This window comes from Elephas maximus, chromosome 9, assembly GCF_024166365.1.
Source record: "Elephas maximus indicus isolate mEleMax1 chromosome 9, mEleMax1 primary haplotype, whole genome shotgun sequence".
Lineage (NCBI taxonomy): Eukaryota > Metazoa > Chordata > Mammalia > Proboscidea > Elephantidae > Elephas > Elephas maximus.
The window spans coordinates 58417394-58433273 of NC_064827.1; the positions used below are offsets into that span (position 1 = coordinate 58417394).

Consider the following 15880-nt stretch of genomic DNA (forward strand, 5'->3'; position numbering starts at 1 on the left):
GAATTACTGTATCTTAGAACAGCTTTTGTACTAAAATTTAAAAAATTTAGAAGAAATGTAAAAAGTTTTCATTTCCATAGGAAAACTAGAATGTTAATTTAAAGAAATCTACTACACTATTGTACAACAAATTTTACTGCTTAGATGCTAAAATAAAGGAGAAGTACTTTCATCGCTTTTCTGTGAAATATATTTTTTATAAAAATAACCCAAATAATTCATTTTGCATCTGAAGTATTCCACTAAAAAATCAAAAGAGTTACATTAAAATTATATTTTAATATGTGGACAATTTCTCACCTCGTCTTCCTTCAAACACATCATTGATTTCTCTTAACAGTGTTGACATGTCACTAATTTGAGATTCCCAAGCTTCACAAAATACATCAAGATTTTCTTTAGCAATTTTACTAGATGGATGTAATGTCAATGTTTCAGCAGCAGAAATAATCTAAAGAAACACAGTGTACACAGGTGTGAATTTCAAAATTACAGCTGTCAGAATCACATTGGAGACTGCACTACACTGTGGGGCCATCATTCAAATCAACTCGATGAACTCCATACTGCCAGTTCTGGTTATCATAATTATTATTTTAACGTCCCAATGTATTATTTGGAAACCCTGGTGGCATAGTAGTTAAGAGCCATGGCTGCTAACCAAAGGATCGGCAGTTCAAATCCACCAGGCACTCCTTGGAAACCCTATGGGGCAGTTCTACTCTGTCCTATAGGGTTGCTATAGGGTCACTATGAGTTGGAATCAACTCGATAGCAATGGTTTTTTTTTTTTTTTTTTTAATGTATTATTTGCCTAAATTAGGAATTATTTTGCTTCCAATGAATCTTAAAACAAAATCTTTTTTGTAATTATTATCTCTTTACATCCTTAGGATACTGGGTCAAAATGTATGAATATTTTTATGGCTTGTTATATAATGGTAAGTTACTTTCCAAAAGTGTTGCAACAACTTGCGTTGTAAAGGGCTTCATTTAAAATAGGTAGAAACTAGGGCATCAATTAAATGGGCCAATTCCCAATTTGGCAGATGATTCGATAATCCAACGGAATGTTAGCTATGTTCTGGCAAACAACCAGTGAGAGTTCCATTATCTTTGTTTCTCTGAGTAAATTTGACTGCTGGTTATACAAAACCATTTACACTCTCCTTCCACACAATTTGTTATGGCACTTTGACAAGACATAATATAGAAGGCACAATCTGCTGTTGATCATACCTGTTGGCCAGTCACCTGAAATGTCTCCTCTGCATGTATACAGGTTATTTCAAGAGGTTCTGTCCCAGATACATGTCGCAACAATCGGCAGGTCTATGAGAAAACATATGGACAGTTCAATTTTCACATTCTCATTCTTCCCAACACATACCCCAGAACCCAGTGCCGTCGAGTCGATTCCGACTCATAGCAACCCTATAGGACAGAGTAGAACTGCCCCATAGAGTTTCCAAGGAGTGCCTGGTGGATTTGAACTGCCGACCTTTTGGTTAGCAGCTGTAGCACTTAACCACTACACAACCAGGGTTTCCCCCCCAACACATAGCATCATTTAATTATTAATAAAGAAAAATTTAAAAATTACAAACATAATTTATAAAACACTATAAAAATACATTTGCACATTATTGAGAAGATTATTATAAACAATACCAGCTACCAACAAATTCTTTAGGAATTAATAGGGTATAACATATTGTCTCTACTTCCCAACCACGGCAAGGTGGTCACAGAATATCAGAACCAGAAGAAATCTTTGAAAAGATCTGGTAGTGCCCACACATTTTATATATGAAGAAATTTGGCCGAGAGAAGTGATTTGCCCAAGGTCTCATAGTTAAACTATGTCAAAGTTACTCTATAGACATATTTGGTTTATAAACATAACAACATCAAATCTATTAAATAAAGGAGATTTAGCTACAGTCATTTTAAGAACGCTCCCTAGCAGTTTTCACACTGCTAATATAAAGAAGTAAAGCTAGTCCACTTGATCTGCAAGGTTCCTTTGAACCATGAGAGTTTCAGATTTTGTCAGCAGGGTATATCAGATAATATGAAGATAGCTAGAAGTTTCATATCTGTGTATTTATATACATGCTGACTAGGACACACCTCATACATATAAGGTATACAGGGGTTAAGTCAATTTTTTTTGGCAAAATGTTTGACATTTTCAATAGGTAAAAGGTTTAGAATATTAATTAATAAAATACACTGGAATTATTACAAATGTGGCATGCCTGAATTGGGGAAGCAACATTAACACATAATAAAGATTTGGGCAGAAGAGGAGAGGTTCGGTGAAGGAATAGTATGCTGGATGTCTTCTCTTTGACCTTTCATATCCACTGTCCCTCTTATTATAGAATGTATTGTGTCCCCCCAAAATATGCGTCAACTTGGCTAGTCCATCATTCCCAGGATTGTGTGACTGTCCACCATTTTGTCATCTGATGTAATTTTCCTATACGTTGTAAATCCTATCTCTGTGATGTTGATAAAGTAAGGTTAATGGCAGTTATGTTAATGAGGCAGGACTCAATCTACAAGATTAGGTTGTGTTTTAAGCCTAATCTTAAGAGACATGGGTGACCTCATACCAACAAGAAAGTAGTGCCAGGAGTACAGTGTGTCTTTTGGACCCAGGGTCCCTGCACTGAGAAGCTCCTAGTCCAGGGGAAGATTGATGACAAGGACCTTCCTCCACAGCCAACAGAGAAAGACTTCCCCTGGAGCTGACACCCTGAATTTGGACTTCTAGCCCTGAATTTGGACTTCTGGCTTACTAGACTGTGAGAGAATAAATTTCTCTTTGTTGGAGCCATCCAATAGTATTTCTGTTATGGCAGCGCTAGATGACTAAGACACTTCTTAAGCCAACCCTGGAAGGCTGACCTGCCTTTGGCCAATGGGAAGTTCCAGGATTAGAACAGCAGGAATGAGGAGAGTATTTCCATGCTCCTTTGCGGGGTCACCTTGGACTGTCTATGTGCCTAGTTCAAAAATCACTGCCTCTCAAGGTGGTCCTCTCTGAAAGACCCTCTCTCCCCCATGTCTCACCAACCACTCACTCACTGTGTTAATTTGGGCCTGGGGTGGCATCAGCTCTGCCATCATTAGCCCCAACTCCTGTACTCTCAGTATGGTTCCCCCACACCCTGCCTGTGCATTTGCAAAAAGCTCCTTTATTGAGTCCTCCTTAAGCCATCCTAATTTGAGTGTGCCATCCCCTTCCTGCTGAGACTGACTGATTCAAACAGAAACAAGGGCCTACAATGTACCTCACTGCTCTACTCCAAGGTCTACTCTCTCTGGGAGGATAAGAAGATGAAGATTAAGAAGTGCATTTGTGGATCCTAGAGTTTTTTGTTGTTTTGTTTTAGAGGCCAAATATTGTAAGAATAGAGCAGACACAACTTATACCTTTAAGGTTCCAAAGGAGAAAGAAAAAATGGTTATATCAGAACTAAAAATTATATTCATGTTAATACTCTCTTATGTAATATAGCTGTCATGAAACTATAACTTTTTAGCCAGCAAACTTATTACTTACCTCAATGAGCTGTTCTTTCTGTTCAGAGAGTTTACTGGCATATTCAGCCAGAGCTTCTAAATTCCCTTCTACTCCAGTAAGTTTTAAGGCTTTTAAAACCACATGATCAGCATGGCGTTTCAAGAGATCTGCTGCCAGCTGTGTAGCTGTTCTATGAAGCTGCAGATGTGAAGTGAAGGGCGATGAAGGAAAGAAAACAAACAAGGCTTTTTTGATCAAGCATTTCATAAGTATTTTAGAAACTAAAGAGCAGAAACCTCAAAGCAGTCTCGCTTGATCCATGGACTGGATATAAAGTTCCCTGTGATAACTGTAGAAGTTGGGTAGCACTGGGGAGCTGGTAAGTCTTCCCAAGGGCAGGAGTGACATCTGACTCACCTTTGAATCCCCTGGTGCTAGCAGCACTGCTGTTTGTAGAAAAGAAACTAGACATCCAGTAGCCTTGTACTTTTTTCATACTCGGATCAACCAGCTCTTTCCCACATAGCGTCTCTCTCAGTAAAAAAAAAAAAAAAAAAAGCTTCTGCTCTCTTAATGTTGGTGAAGAATGGAACAATGTTAGAGTATGGTATTCAGAGTACTAGGAGAAAAGTCAAAAGGCAGCGCACGATCACAGGTGGAAGAGGCAATGTGACATGGGAGCTGTACCAGGGGGGATCCAGCAGGAGAGCCATAAGAGAGAAAGCTTTAAACATTTGTTGGGCCCAAAGCCATCTTATAAGGGCACCAGGCACTAAGAATATTCTGCTTCCCCTCTTCCTCTCTTCTCTCAAGTTTTCTTTTTTTTTTTTTTTATTGTGCATTAGATGAAGGTTTACAGTGCAAATTAGTTCCTCATTAAACGATCAATACACATGCTGTTTTGCGACATTGGTTGCCAACTTGATGACCTGTCAACACTCTCCCCTTCTCAACCTTGGGTTCCCCATTTTCTCAAGTTTTATAACAGACTTTTGAAAAAGTATCCATATGAGATTCAGACAGTTAGGTATGTGAAAAAATTTTATTAAATACCTACATCATGGTAGGCACTGTGCTACGTGCTGGACATACATGACAAAAAGAACAGAGTCCCTTCCCTCAGGGGTGTTAGAGTCTATTTATAGTTGCTACCCAGAACTTTACTCTCTGAAGAAAAAAAAAAGATTAATACTATGAACAAATTGGGTCCCAGTAGAAACAACAGATGAAAGAATAACAAAAACTCTGAAGTTTATTTGACTTGGGTGGAATGGTTTTAAGCATGGTTCACTCACAATGAGTATCGTTGGGCGCTATTAACACCTAAAGTCTTTTCTTCTTATCCTGAGTTTTTCTTTCTTTTTTTTTTAATGACGTGATAGGTTATTTTAGGGTACTCCAGAAAGAGATAGTTTTTAATAATATTGTCCTAAAAAAATTGACTTTAAATTATGCCTATTTGAATGAAGCAATTTTTTTTCCTGGAAGTAATCCAGTGTGTCAATTCAAACTAAAAACCGGCAGGACTTTCTACACAATGAACAACAGGGTGGTCTGCCTTCATGGGGCCAAGTGATGATCACTACAGAACAACAGGGTGGTCTGCATTCATGGGGTCAAGGGATGATCAGTACAGAACAACAGGGTGGTCTGCCTTCACGGGGTCAAGTGATGATCATTACAGAACAACAGGGTGGCCTGCCTTCACGGGGCCAAGTGACGATCATTACAGAACAACAGGGTGGTCTGCATTCATGGGGTCAAGTGATGATCATTACAGAACAACAGGGTGGGCTGCTTTCACAGGGCCAAGTGATGATCATTACAGAACAGGGTGGTCTGCCTTCACGGGGCCAAGTGATGATCATTACAGAACAACAGGGTGGTCTGCATTCACGGGGTCAAGTGATGATCACTACAGAACAACAGGGTGGTCTGCCTTCACGGGGCCAAGTGATGATCACTACAGAACAACAGGGTGGTCTGCATTCATGCGGCCAAGTGATGATCACTACAGAACAACAGAGTGGTCTGCATTCATGGGGTCAAGTGATGATAATTACAGAACAGGGTGGGCTGCCTTCACGGGGCCAAGTGATGATCACTACAGAACAACAGGGTGGTCTGCATTCATGCGGCCAAGTGATGATCATTACAGAACAACAGGGTGGTCTGCATTCATGGGGTCAAGTGATGATCATTACAGAAGAACAGGGTGGTCTGCATTCATGGGGTCAAGTGATGATCATTAGAGAACAACAGGGTGGGCTGCATTCATGGGGTCAAGTGATGATCATTACAGAACAACAGGGTGGTCTGCATTCATGGGGTCAAGGGATGATCATTACAGAACAACAGGGTGGTCTGCCTTCACGGGGCTCAGTGATGATAATTACAGAACAGTGTGGTCTGCATTCATGGGGTCAAGTGATGATCATTACAGAACAACAGGGTGGTCTGCAGTCACGGGGTCAAGTGATGATAATTACAGAACAACAGGGTGGTCTGCCTTCACGGGGTCAAGTGATGATCATTACAGAACAACAGGGTGGTCTGCCTTCACGGGGTCAAGTGATGATCATTACAGAACAACAGGGTGGTCTGCCTTCACAGAGTCAAGTGATAATCATTACAGAACAACAGGGTGGTCTGCATTCATGGGGTCAAGTGATGATCATTACAGAACAACAGGGTGGTCTGCATTCATGGGGTCAAGTGATGATAATTAGTTAGGAACAAAAACATATCAAAATATACCTTCCTTTGGAAACTAAATGCCACATAAGATTTTTAAAAAAAATTTTTTTTTTTTTTTTTACTTTTAACCATCAGGGCCTTAGAGAATATCTACTACCAGACCTTTATTTTACAGACTATGAAACAAGTCCATAGAAATTGAGTTACATGCTCAAGATCATATAAAATTTACAAAAGGTTTTGGAGACAATGCACTAACAACTCTAACAAAGGGAGAAAAAACATTTAGTAAGTTCCCTCTCTGTGCAACGTACTGACAGCATCTTTATATACATTATCTCTCTTAATCCTTATAAAAGTTCTTATAGGTTGATGGTGTTATACCCATTTAAGAGGTGAGGAAAATGAAGCTTGTGGGAAGTCAACTCAGTGTATCACCAAAGTTCGTGAGAAAAATAATAAGGATTTTATGCACTAATGAGATTCACGATTTTAAAAATAGTTATAATAAGCCGGAAAAAATGGGCTCGCTTTTTTCAAACCATAGAAAACCACGTCCTTCTATGTGTAACAGACGTTGAAATGGAGGTTTCAAATTGACTGCACAGCAACTAACAACAATAATCAGTACCAAGTAAGATGTGAAACATATCATGTTTATAATTTATAATAGAAAGATTCAAAAACCAACTTCATACTCTTGATTCTTGACCCTCTTCAAAAATAAAAAAGAGTTAAAAAATTAGAGATAAGAGAGAGGAGAAGTTTTTGTGAGAAGGATCTATCTGAAGAGCTAGTAGAGTGCTTAGGGTGAATCCCACCTCCAGGTACACCTCAAGGTGGACAGGTAGATATGACATGGGAGTTGTAGTAGGGGGACCCAACTGGAGAGCCTCTGAAGAACCCACTAAAGTGTTCATGACAGAGAAAGCTTTAAACGTCTACTGAGTCCAAAGCCATCTTATAAGGGCACCAGTCAATAAGAACATGCGGTTTCCCCCTTTCTCTCTTCTCATCCTGTGCCACAACCTTGCAAAGATCAGTAATAACAGCTAGATGATGGAAGATGAGGGAAGTGAAAAAGGGAGAAGACAATCACACCTTCCCCCAAAAGCCCTAGTTGGGGTAGGGGAGTGGGGAACAAAGGAGAAGTCCTAAAACTGAATGAAGATGGAAATACTGATTAATATATTGGAATAAACATTCTAATTTCTGAATTGAGATTGTTTTATGACTTAAAGGAGGGATTGACAAACTTTTTCTGTAACGGGCCAGATAATAAATATTTTATGATTTTCAGACCACAGGGTCTCAGTTGTAATTACCCAGTCTTGTACTAAAGTGCCCATAGACAATATGTAAACAAATGGGTATGGCTGTGTTCAAGAAAACTTTATTTACAAAAACAGGTGGCCCAGCCATAGCTGGCTAACCCCTGACTTAAGTGACCATAGGATTTTCTATTACTTGAGAGTGAGCAAATAAGTCATGAGATGACCAAGTTTTCATCCAGCAAATGGGAAAATCTTCTCAACTAAGAATATTCTAAAAATCAACTTTATTGTGGTATAACTTTTATACAACAAAATGTACCCATCTTAAGGGCACATTAAAAATATGATTTTCTACGTACACGACCATGTCATCTGCAAATAAAGATACTTTTACTTCTTCCTTTACAATATGTTCTGTTCTATAAGGTCACTATGGGTCGGTTTTTGGTTTTTCCAATATGTGGGCCACTTATTCTTTCTCTTGATTTATTGCACTATCCAGTAAAAATGTTTAATAAAAGTAATGAGAGTGGATGTTTTTGCCTGTTCCCAGTCTTAGAAGGAAAGCATTTAGACCTTCACCATTAAATATCATTTTAATGAATAAACTTTAAAGGGACAAGGAAAGACAAAAATAAAGTTACATATTTTTCACAACCTCTGAGTTACACTTGTTCAATATACTACCATTTTCTGATTTAATGGCCCTCTATTAAAGGGTGAGTAAACAATCACCTGTGCATATTTACCTCCCAGGATGATATCAACAACCCTAACTGGGGATCAGTGTGTAAGGTTTACCTAACACAGCAGCAAGAAAGCAAATAATTATTCAGCTTCTGAAAGAAGCCCTACTGGGTTTGTAGTAAATTAACTTATTGGTAAGTTCAGTGGGAATAAGATAACAAACCCTAAATATAAACATATTTTTCTTCCAGTATTGTTTTGTTTCACAACATTCCATTTACAAATGAAGAAAAAGCCAAAGGGTATGGGCTCTAGGCAGAAACCTGTGTTTTCTCAGCCATTCTCACTATTTTTTCCTATGACATCCACATACCAGTACACTTTCATGTGCAGAGATCAGGTTGTACATTATTCTTCTGTTTAATGCCACCTTTTGTCTCCAACCCAAGAAAGCATATAGAAATGCAAGTGAGAGAACCGATATCACAGGTAAATTTTTGAACCATGTCTAATTTTTAAAGTAGACGATTCCAAGGCTTCAATAATTTAACAAGTTGTTAAAAAACATACTTGCAAGAGACATCACAATTGGCGGTAACACTGATGTTTCATGACAGAACTTCTGATTGAAGCTTTGAGAAAGACGGCATTAACAAAATGGTGGCTTCATAATAACCAGATCAAAGGAAAAGTTTCAGGACCATTTTCTGGGCACAGGGACCTAACACTAATGCACTTCATACATACCTTGCAATGGGAAAATTAGTACAGAATTAAACCAAGTTACATAACAAACTATACTTACTTCTTTCTTAAGTTCATCGAGGTTGTGAGTGATTTTCAATATACTGAGTTCTAGTTCTTCAACGATGCTTTTTGTTTTCTTGCTTTGCTAAAAAATGTAAAAAGTATGTAAGTGGTGTTACCTCATTTTTTTAATTTTAAATTGCTAATTCCGATTTTACTTAACTACAAATTATAATAAATTTTAATATCATTATGTGAACTATAAGAAATGTAGATTTTAAAAATTCACCTGCTTACGATAAGAGCAGAAAATATTATTTTAGCTATTTAGTTACATTTTCCCACTCTAACTGTAACAGGTGAATTCTGCTTTTCTTTTAAAAATTGATCATGTCTAAAACTGATCTATTTTACCTTCTGCCTGGAATGCTCTTTCCTTCACTCTTAATCTAGTTAAAAATTAAAGTCCTGTTCATCTTCATCTCAGATAAATGTCTTTCTCAAGAAAGTCTTCTTAGATCACCCAATCTAAATTAGACCTTCTTCTTGCCCTCTCTAATCTTTTTCTTTAAGTAATCATCCTAGCTTGCAGTTATAGGTTTGTTTGATTTTTTGTTTAAACTCTGTCTTCCCCACTAGACCTATATACAAGCACCATGAAGTCCAGGATTCCAACTATTTTGTTCACCATTAACATCATGGTACCTGGCATAGCACAGGGCAGGTAGTAGGTGTTTAATTCTTTGAATGAATAAATCAGAGTTAAATGTCAATACCTTCATGAAGCCTTCTTGAATCTTCTCCCTAAATGTAAATTCGTCTTCCTTTAAAGCCCCTCAACACATGGTCTATGCCCACTCTTATGGAGCTTTGTGTGCTTATTTTACCCCTTCTTGCATTTTGCTAGATTGTAAAATTCTTGTGGGCAAAGGTTTTATCTTACTCATCTTTAGATTTCCAGTGGCTGGCATACACAAGGCACTCAGTATTTGCTGAAAAAAATGAATAAATGAGCAATACATCTAACATGTAGAATCAGAGACCTGAGTGCTTGTAAAATACGTAAAAGGTGTTAATTGCAAATTTAAGTACTAATAGAATTGGACTCCTAATTCAGAGAGCATTTCATTACAAGAAACACTTTATACTGAATGTTGGGCTGAGGATATTTAACACAGAAGTAATCTTCAGCTCAGACTAGCTACCACAGATAATTCAAACTAAACGCAAATGTTGCTCATATCCCTGACACCACTCTACTCTAAGGCAAGTTTCCCAATTAATATAAACATTTGCTCTATTATGATACCCAGAAAAAATCAGAGAAATCTGTGACTCAAATCTTTTTTTTATTCATAAATCAATGTGTTTGTAAAGAAGTAAGCCACTGCTTCTTTCTTCACACTTACCCATATTCATCCTTCTTTAGCCTTATTGCCAAAGCTTTTGTTCGTGACTTTCAGATTAGCTCTATCTATGCTTTATGTTATAAACCATGTTAAATACTCTTGAAATAGCCCGGGTCTAAGAAATAAATAAATGCTGGCCAAAGATGTATATCAGGCCTCTGTCCTCTCTCAACTATAGTTTTGTAATCCACCCTTTATAAAAGATTAAGTATACTTTTTCTGTATTATCTCACTTCTGTCAGTCTTTACCACTCTTGCCCAAATAACCTCCCATGTTTTAAACATACCAGCAGCCTATTGAAGACCAGGAACCTAGGCAAGGGTGAAAAATCTTTTACCTGCCAGCTGCTTCTACCCTTGTCTTCATTTCATCTAGACCTCAATAGGTTTTCTAAAGCGTTGTGTCTGTAAAGCAGATGTCCTCAGAGTTAACAACTGTGCAAATCTGGATGGCTCCGGCAGTAAGACTCAGGTCCCAAAAACCTCTAGGTAGGGGCCTACTCCTCTGCTCTTCACGCTGAAGAAGCATTTTGGGAAGGAATTTTCCAGAGGTGAGTTTGGTAGAAGAATGGGGACAAAAGGGTGAACTAGTGATGGTGACAGTGGCACGGAACCCAGACCGGCCAGGATGAGGAGCAAATACTATGAGCACTGGATGGGAAGGATATTTTGGCCAATTAGGAGGGAAAGGATGAGATTCCTTTGTTGGACCCTGGAACAAATTCACACTCCTAGTGATTATATTAGCTTTCACATTTCTCAAGGCATTAGGGAAAAGTTACATAAGATTTACTTTCATGAAAAAAGTTCTTACAGCTTGAATCCACACAGAAATTAACTGCTGCAGTTCCATTCTCGCCTGAGTTGACAGTTCCAAGATGCGTTCCCTGTGCTTATGGCTGGTATATGCAGAATCAGTAAAATCCTCTGTATGCTCCAAGGTGACTTCCAAGGCCGCTGAAAGATTCTCTTTGGACTGAAAATAAAGATCCTCCCGAAGGGCTTCAACATTCATCTGAGAATAAAAAGGATATACATTCATGTGAGTCAATACTCCCACCAAATCACAATGGGCTACAATTTCTAATAGTGCTTGGGAAGACACCAGCAATTTCTTTCTATGTCTGAGGGCTGAGGGAAATACTGTGTCCAGTGATGACTATATTCTCCACTAAGCCAGGAGGACACATTGCTCAAGGGCCACCAATGGCCATGTACAGCTTCGTTCCCATAGTTGTTAACACAACCACATTCTTATGAGGCCAGTGAGTACTAAGGCAGAAAGAGCATCAACATGTGCCAACCAGCTGGAGAAATGAGCTAGTCTGCAGGTAAAGGACATTCATCTGAGAAATGCCTGGGCAAAGTTCTGGAAGATATGTTACACCCAAATATAAACATGTGCTGAGCCCAAGGGGAAGGGTGTAGAAGGTGTGAGGTGTGGGAGGGACTGGGAAAGGCATCGATTTTTCCTTCATTAATTCAGCAACATTCTCCTCGTCACCGAACTGGTCACCCTGTATTTTGTCTTATGTGCCCAACAGCGCCTCCCTGACCAAAGTCTCCTCCACCTGGTGGCTGGTATAATCTTTCTAAAATGTAAATCTTCTGATAGTGCCACTTCCCTCTAATTGGCTCCTCACCACCTACAGAATCAAGCCCAAACTTCCATGGTATAGCACAAAACCTTCCATGGTCTTATTTTTACATACCTCTGAGATAACAGTCTACCTCACCCTCTACACCCTACAACCACCTTCTACTTCAGCCACACTGCACTGGAGTTCCTTCAGTGTGTGATGGACACACGTTCACTTGTGCAATCTTTCTCTTATTTAGCTTCCTAAGCTATGTAATGCACTTAACCTTATTTAACCTCTATCCTAAGAAATATGTCAGAGACAACTTGGGCCAAGAAACAATAAGCAATAACGGTTATAACTGTGGTCATGATGAGCATGATGATACATTTGTTTGGCACTTTAAAGTCCTTTCACAAATATTATTTCAAGTTAATTCCTAACACATGACCCACTTTTACAGGACCCATGAAAATACCAAGGTTCGGGAAGGTCAAGAGGCCATGGGGGGATGCTTGCTTCCCCTTCTTCTCTTGGCCATCAATCTAGTAATCACTCCAACCTAGGTAGGCTGGAGGTTTTAATTTTTTTTTTTAAGCTAGCAATGAACATAGTATGGCACTGACAATGAGGGTCTGAGAACTCGAAAATTTAAACAATTAAAAACATAAAAATCAGTCATGTTGAACAAATACCACTTATGTTAAAGTTCTTTTTTCCTTTAAGTAGACCACATATATATTTTTAGAGAGCAATTTAGTAGAGTTTTTCATTTTTTTTTTTTTTTTTAAGCCACCGATTTATATGGTTTCCATAAGATTTGCTCATATATTCACAGTAATGAATCTGTGAAATGAGGGGTTGTACTAGAAGGCTTCCCAGGATCCTCCTGACTCAGACTGTTCTTCCCCAAAGGTTTCCCAGGGACATCTTTATCATCTAACTTCCGACTAGCAGTTCTTCTCTAAAACAGTGGGGCTTCTGGAGTTAGACTGCCTGGTTTCAAATCCCAGCTCCGACACTTAGTAATCTGAAATTACTTTATCTCTGTTTCTCAGTCTACTCAGTGGCAAAATAGGGATAATAACAATAATACTTACTTCATAGACTCTTGTAAGGATTATATGAGTTCACACATTTAAAGCACTCAGAATTGGGCCTGGCACATAGTAAGTGCTCAATAAATGTTAGTGTTTGTTTGCTTGTTTAATTATCATCAATACTACTTACTATTATCACAATCTCAAACTAGCTCTATAGCATAAGAAAGAGTAAAAATTTCAGAAGGAATGATTCACTGCCTGTCATCATCCATGGATGATATGGCACTGCTCAATTCCTATTATTTTGGCTAAACAGGGCCAAGGTAGCTACTATAACCCGAGATCAGTGTTCTTTTGTATACATAACACTAAGCCCAATGTTACTGAGCATTATGTTTGTCTGTAGAGGCACTGTTTTAAAGAGATGCACCTGCTTTTATGAAGCATCTATTCTAAAACATTACACAAAAATATGGATACTACCTAAAACAATGTTCCTTTAAGGTAGAAAGAAAAAAAATCAAAATGAACTCTTCTTTTTATTCTTACCTTGAATTCTTTAATTCCAGTAAAAATACTGATAGATGAAACATCAGTCTCTCCATTTGGTTTGCAGTCAGTCACAATTTCAATGACCTTATCCAAGGCCACTTTCATTCGGTTAAAAACTCCTTCTTTGTTTTTATGGGCCGATTCGCAGTTAGGATGCCTGAGGCACGTCTTCAGAAAAATTGAATATTTTAATTTTAATATTTGACCCATGTCTTAATACACAAAATCTTACACAGAACAGGTCATGCTAATAAAAATGGTTCTTTACCAAAATCTCCTGGGTCCCTGGCTCACCCAGATGCTTCTCCTCACTAAAGTGGAAGCAGGATGAGTAAAAAGTGATAGCAAGGTTAAGTGAAAAACTGAGAGTGCAAAACTGTAGCTTCATATTCCAATAATAAGTTTACTTAAAATTTTTGAAGAAAAAAAAAAACCTGTATTTTCATCATGATTAAAACTATTTAAAAATGTGGTCCTACATGTGCAAGAGCATAAAAAAGAATGAGGAAAAATTAAGAGATGATATGTGACTGTGGAAGCACATTTGACTTTTAAAAAATGATGTAAATAAAAAACTCAGAGACCTAGATACTAGCACAGCCTTCCCCGTGGGCTCCACTGATAATTCTATTTTTGTGGCTTCTCTGATCCTAACACAGAGCATGTACTCTGAGCAGAAAAGGCCCAGCAAATTCTAAACAAGCTGCTAATGAGAGGTTTGCTAGTTGATTCTTGAATTGTATCACTCTGCTGGCCAACTGCTGTTTGGAATTAAAAACTCTTGATTGATAATTTTGTTAAAAGTAGAATAAGGAATTAGAGGTATGAATTTACAGCATAAACTAAGGGCTGACATAGTAGAGTCAATGTTATTTAACAACAGGTCCTAACTTGCCCAGCTGTTTCTAGAGCATGTGTGCTGGCTCTCCAACGAGACCGGCAAAACTCTACAGGCAGTGGCCATGTCTGGTAGGCTTCCATCCACAGCACCTAATCTACCACCTTCGGTTTAGTTGCTCAGTCACTGCTGACTTGTCAATTAATTGCTGTTTGGAGCTGGGAAAGGACATTAACATTCTTTCTAAAGAGTATCTGAGATTTGACTACTATGGCCTATGTCCAGGTTACCACCTTAATCTTTTTTAAAATACGAACTATATAATTGAGATACACTTCCATCAGGTTTTCTAATTCTTAATTTACAACACAGTAAAAGGATTTTCATACCTTTGAAGCTGTGAGAAGCATCATTGTACATTTTTCAAGAACCGCCCTAGCTGCAGCCATTTTGGCCTTTTTCTTTTCATCTTTCAAATCCTAAAAACAAAATAAAATCACTGAGGAGCCTAGAATTATGTCAACAATTCAATTTCTTGAAAAATCATTTACTCAACAATAACAGAATTTACTTTAAGATGATAGTATATACCTTGTTGTACAACTACAAATTGGTATATTCCTTTTGGAAATCAAACTGGAAATAATGACTGAGAGTTTAAAAACATGTTCACTCTATAGCCCAGCAATTCTACCTCTGGAAATCTATCCCATAAGAATATTAGAAATCAATTTTTATATATATATATATATATATATATATATATATATATATAAATGCATTCATTCACAGAATGTTATAATCCTGAAAAATCAGAAACTTAAATGTTAAATAATAAATGATTAGGTAAAATGTAATACTAAATCTACTTTAATAGACTATCTTGCGGAAATTTAAAATGTTTGACAATACCAAAAAAAACCCAAACCTGTTGCCATTGAGTCAATTCCAATTCATAAAACCCTACAGGACAGAGTAGAACTGCCCCAAAGATTTCAACTGCCGACTTTTGGATAGCAGCCGAGTTCTTAATCACTGCACCTCCAGGGCTCCATTTATGACGACAGAGGTGTGAAAATACTTCTCTAACGCTACGGAGTTAAGTTTTATAAAATGCCACCTCTGCAATCTAAATGCAGAAACAGGATATAAGTGGAAAGATACTGCTGCCTTTACAAAGGGTGAAAGAGCTGAGGAACTGAGACCTGGGTAGAAGCTGCCACATGGCTCACATTCTGGTCACTTACTATACCTGACATTCTCATGCCCATGTGGATACTCCTTACTGCTAGCCAGAAACAACATCCTACACCTTCATTAGTTAAAAATGACTTATTTATTGAGCATCTATTGACTATTATTTCCTTCAAGACAGAAATTTAGAAGCCAGTTCTTTCAGGAACCATGTATGATTAATCCCATCTACCTGTTTATTCATCTCACCATGAAGTCTGCTTATCCTAAACTTAACCAATATGCTAGTCTGAAATTTCTTAAGACTATTTTGGGTTTATAATT

The 15880-nt window shown here is 37.9% G+C and overlaps 1 protein-coding gene across 3 annotated transcripts in view; it reads right to left on the reverse strand.

Moving 5' to 3' along the window:
- Nucleotides 1-15880, reverse strand: part of CTNNAL1 (catenin alpha like 1) — a 58998-nt gene that overhangs the window by 18283 nt on the left and 24835 nt on the right. For all 3 annotated transcript variants that reach the window (XM_049896286.1, XM_049896285.1, XM_049896287.1), the window contains exons 5-11: nt 14752-14841; nt 13522-13692; nt 11164-11364; nt 8999-9085; nt 3575-3733; nt 1240-1332; nt 301-451 (exon numbers count right to left, since the gene is read on the reverse strand). In XM_049896286.1, the coding sequence (XP_049752243.1) occupies nt 301-451; nt 1240-1332; nt 3575-3733; nt 8999-9085; nt 11164-11364; nt 13522-13692; nt 14752-14841 (952 nt within the window). The remainder of the gene's footprint in view (nt 1-300; nt 452-1239; nt 1333-3574; nt 3734-8998; nt 9086-11163; nt 11365-13521; nt 13693-14751; nt 14842-15880) is intronic.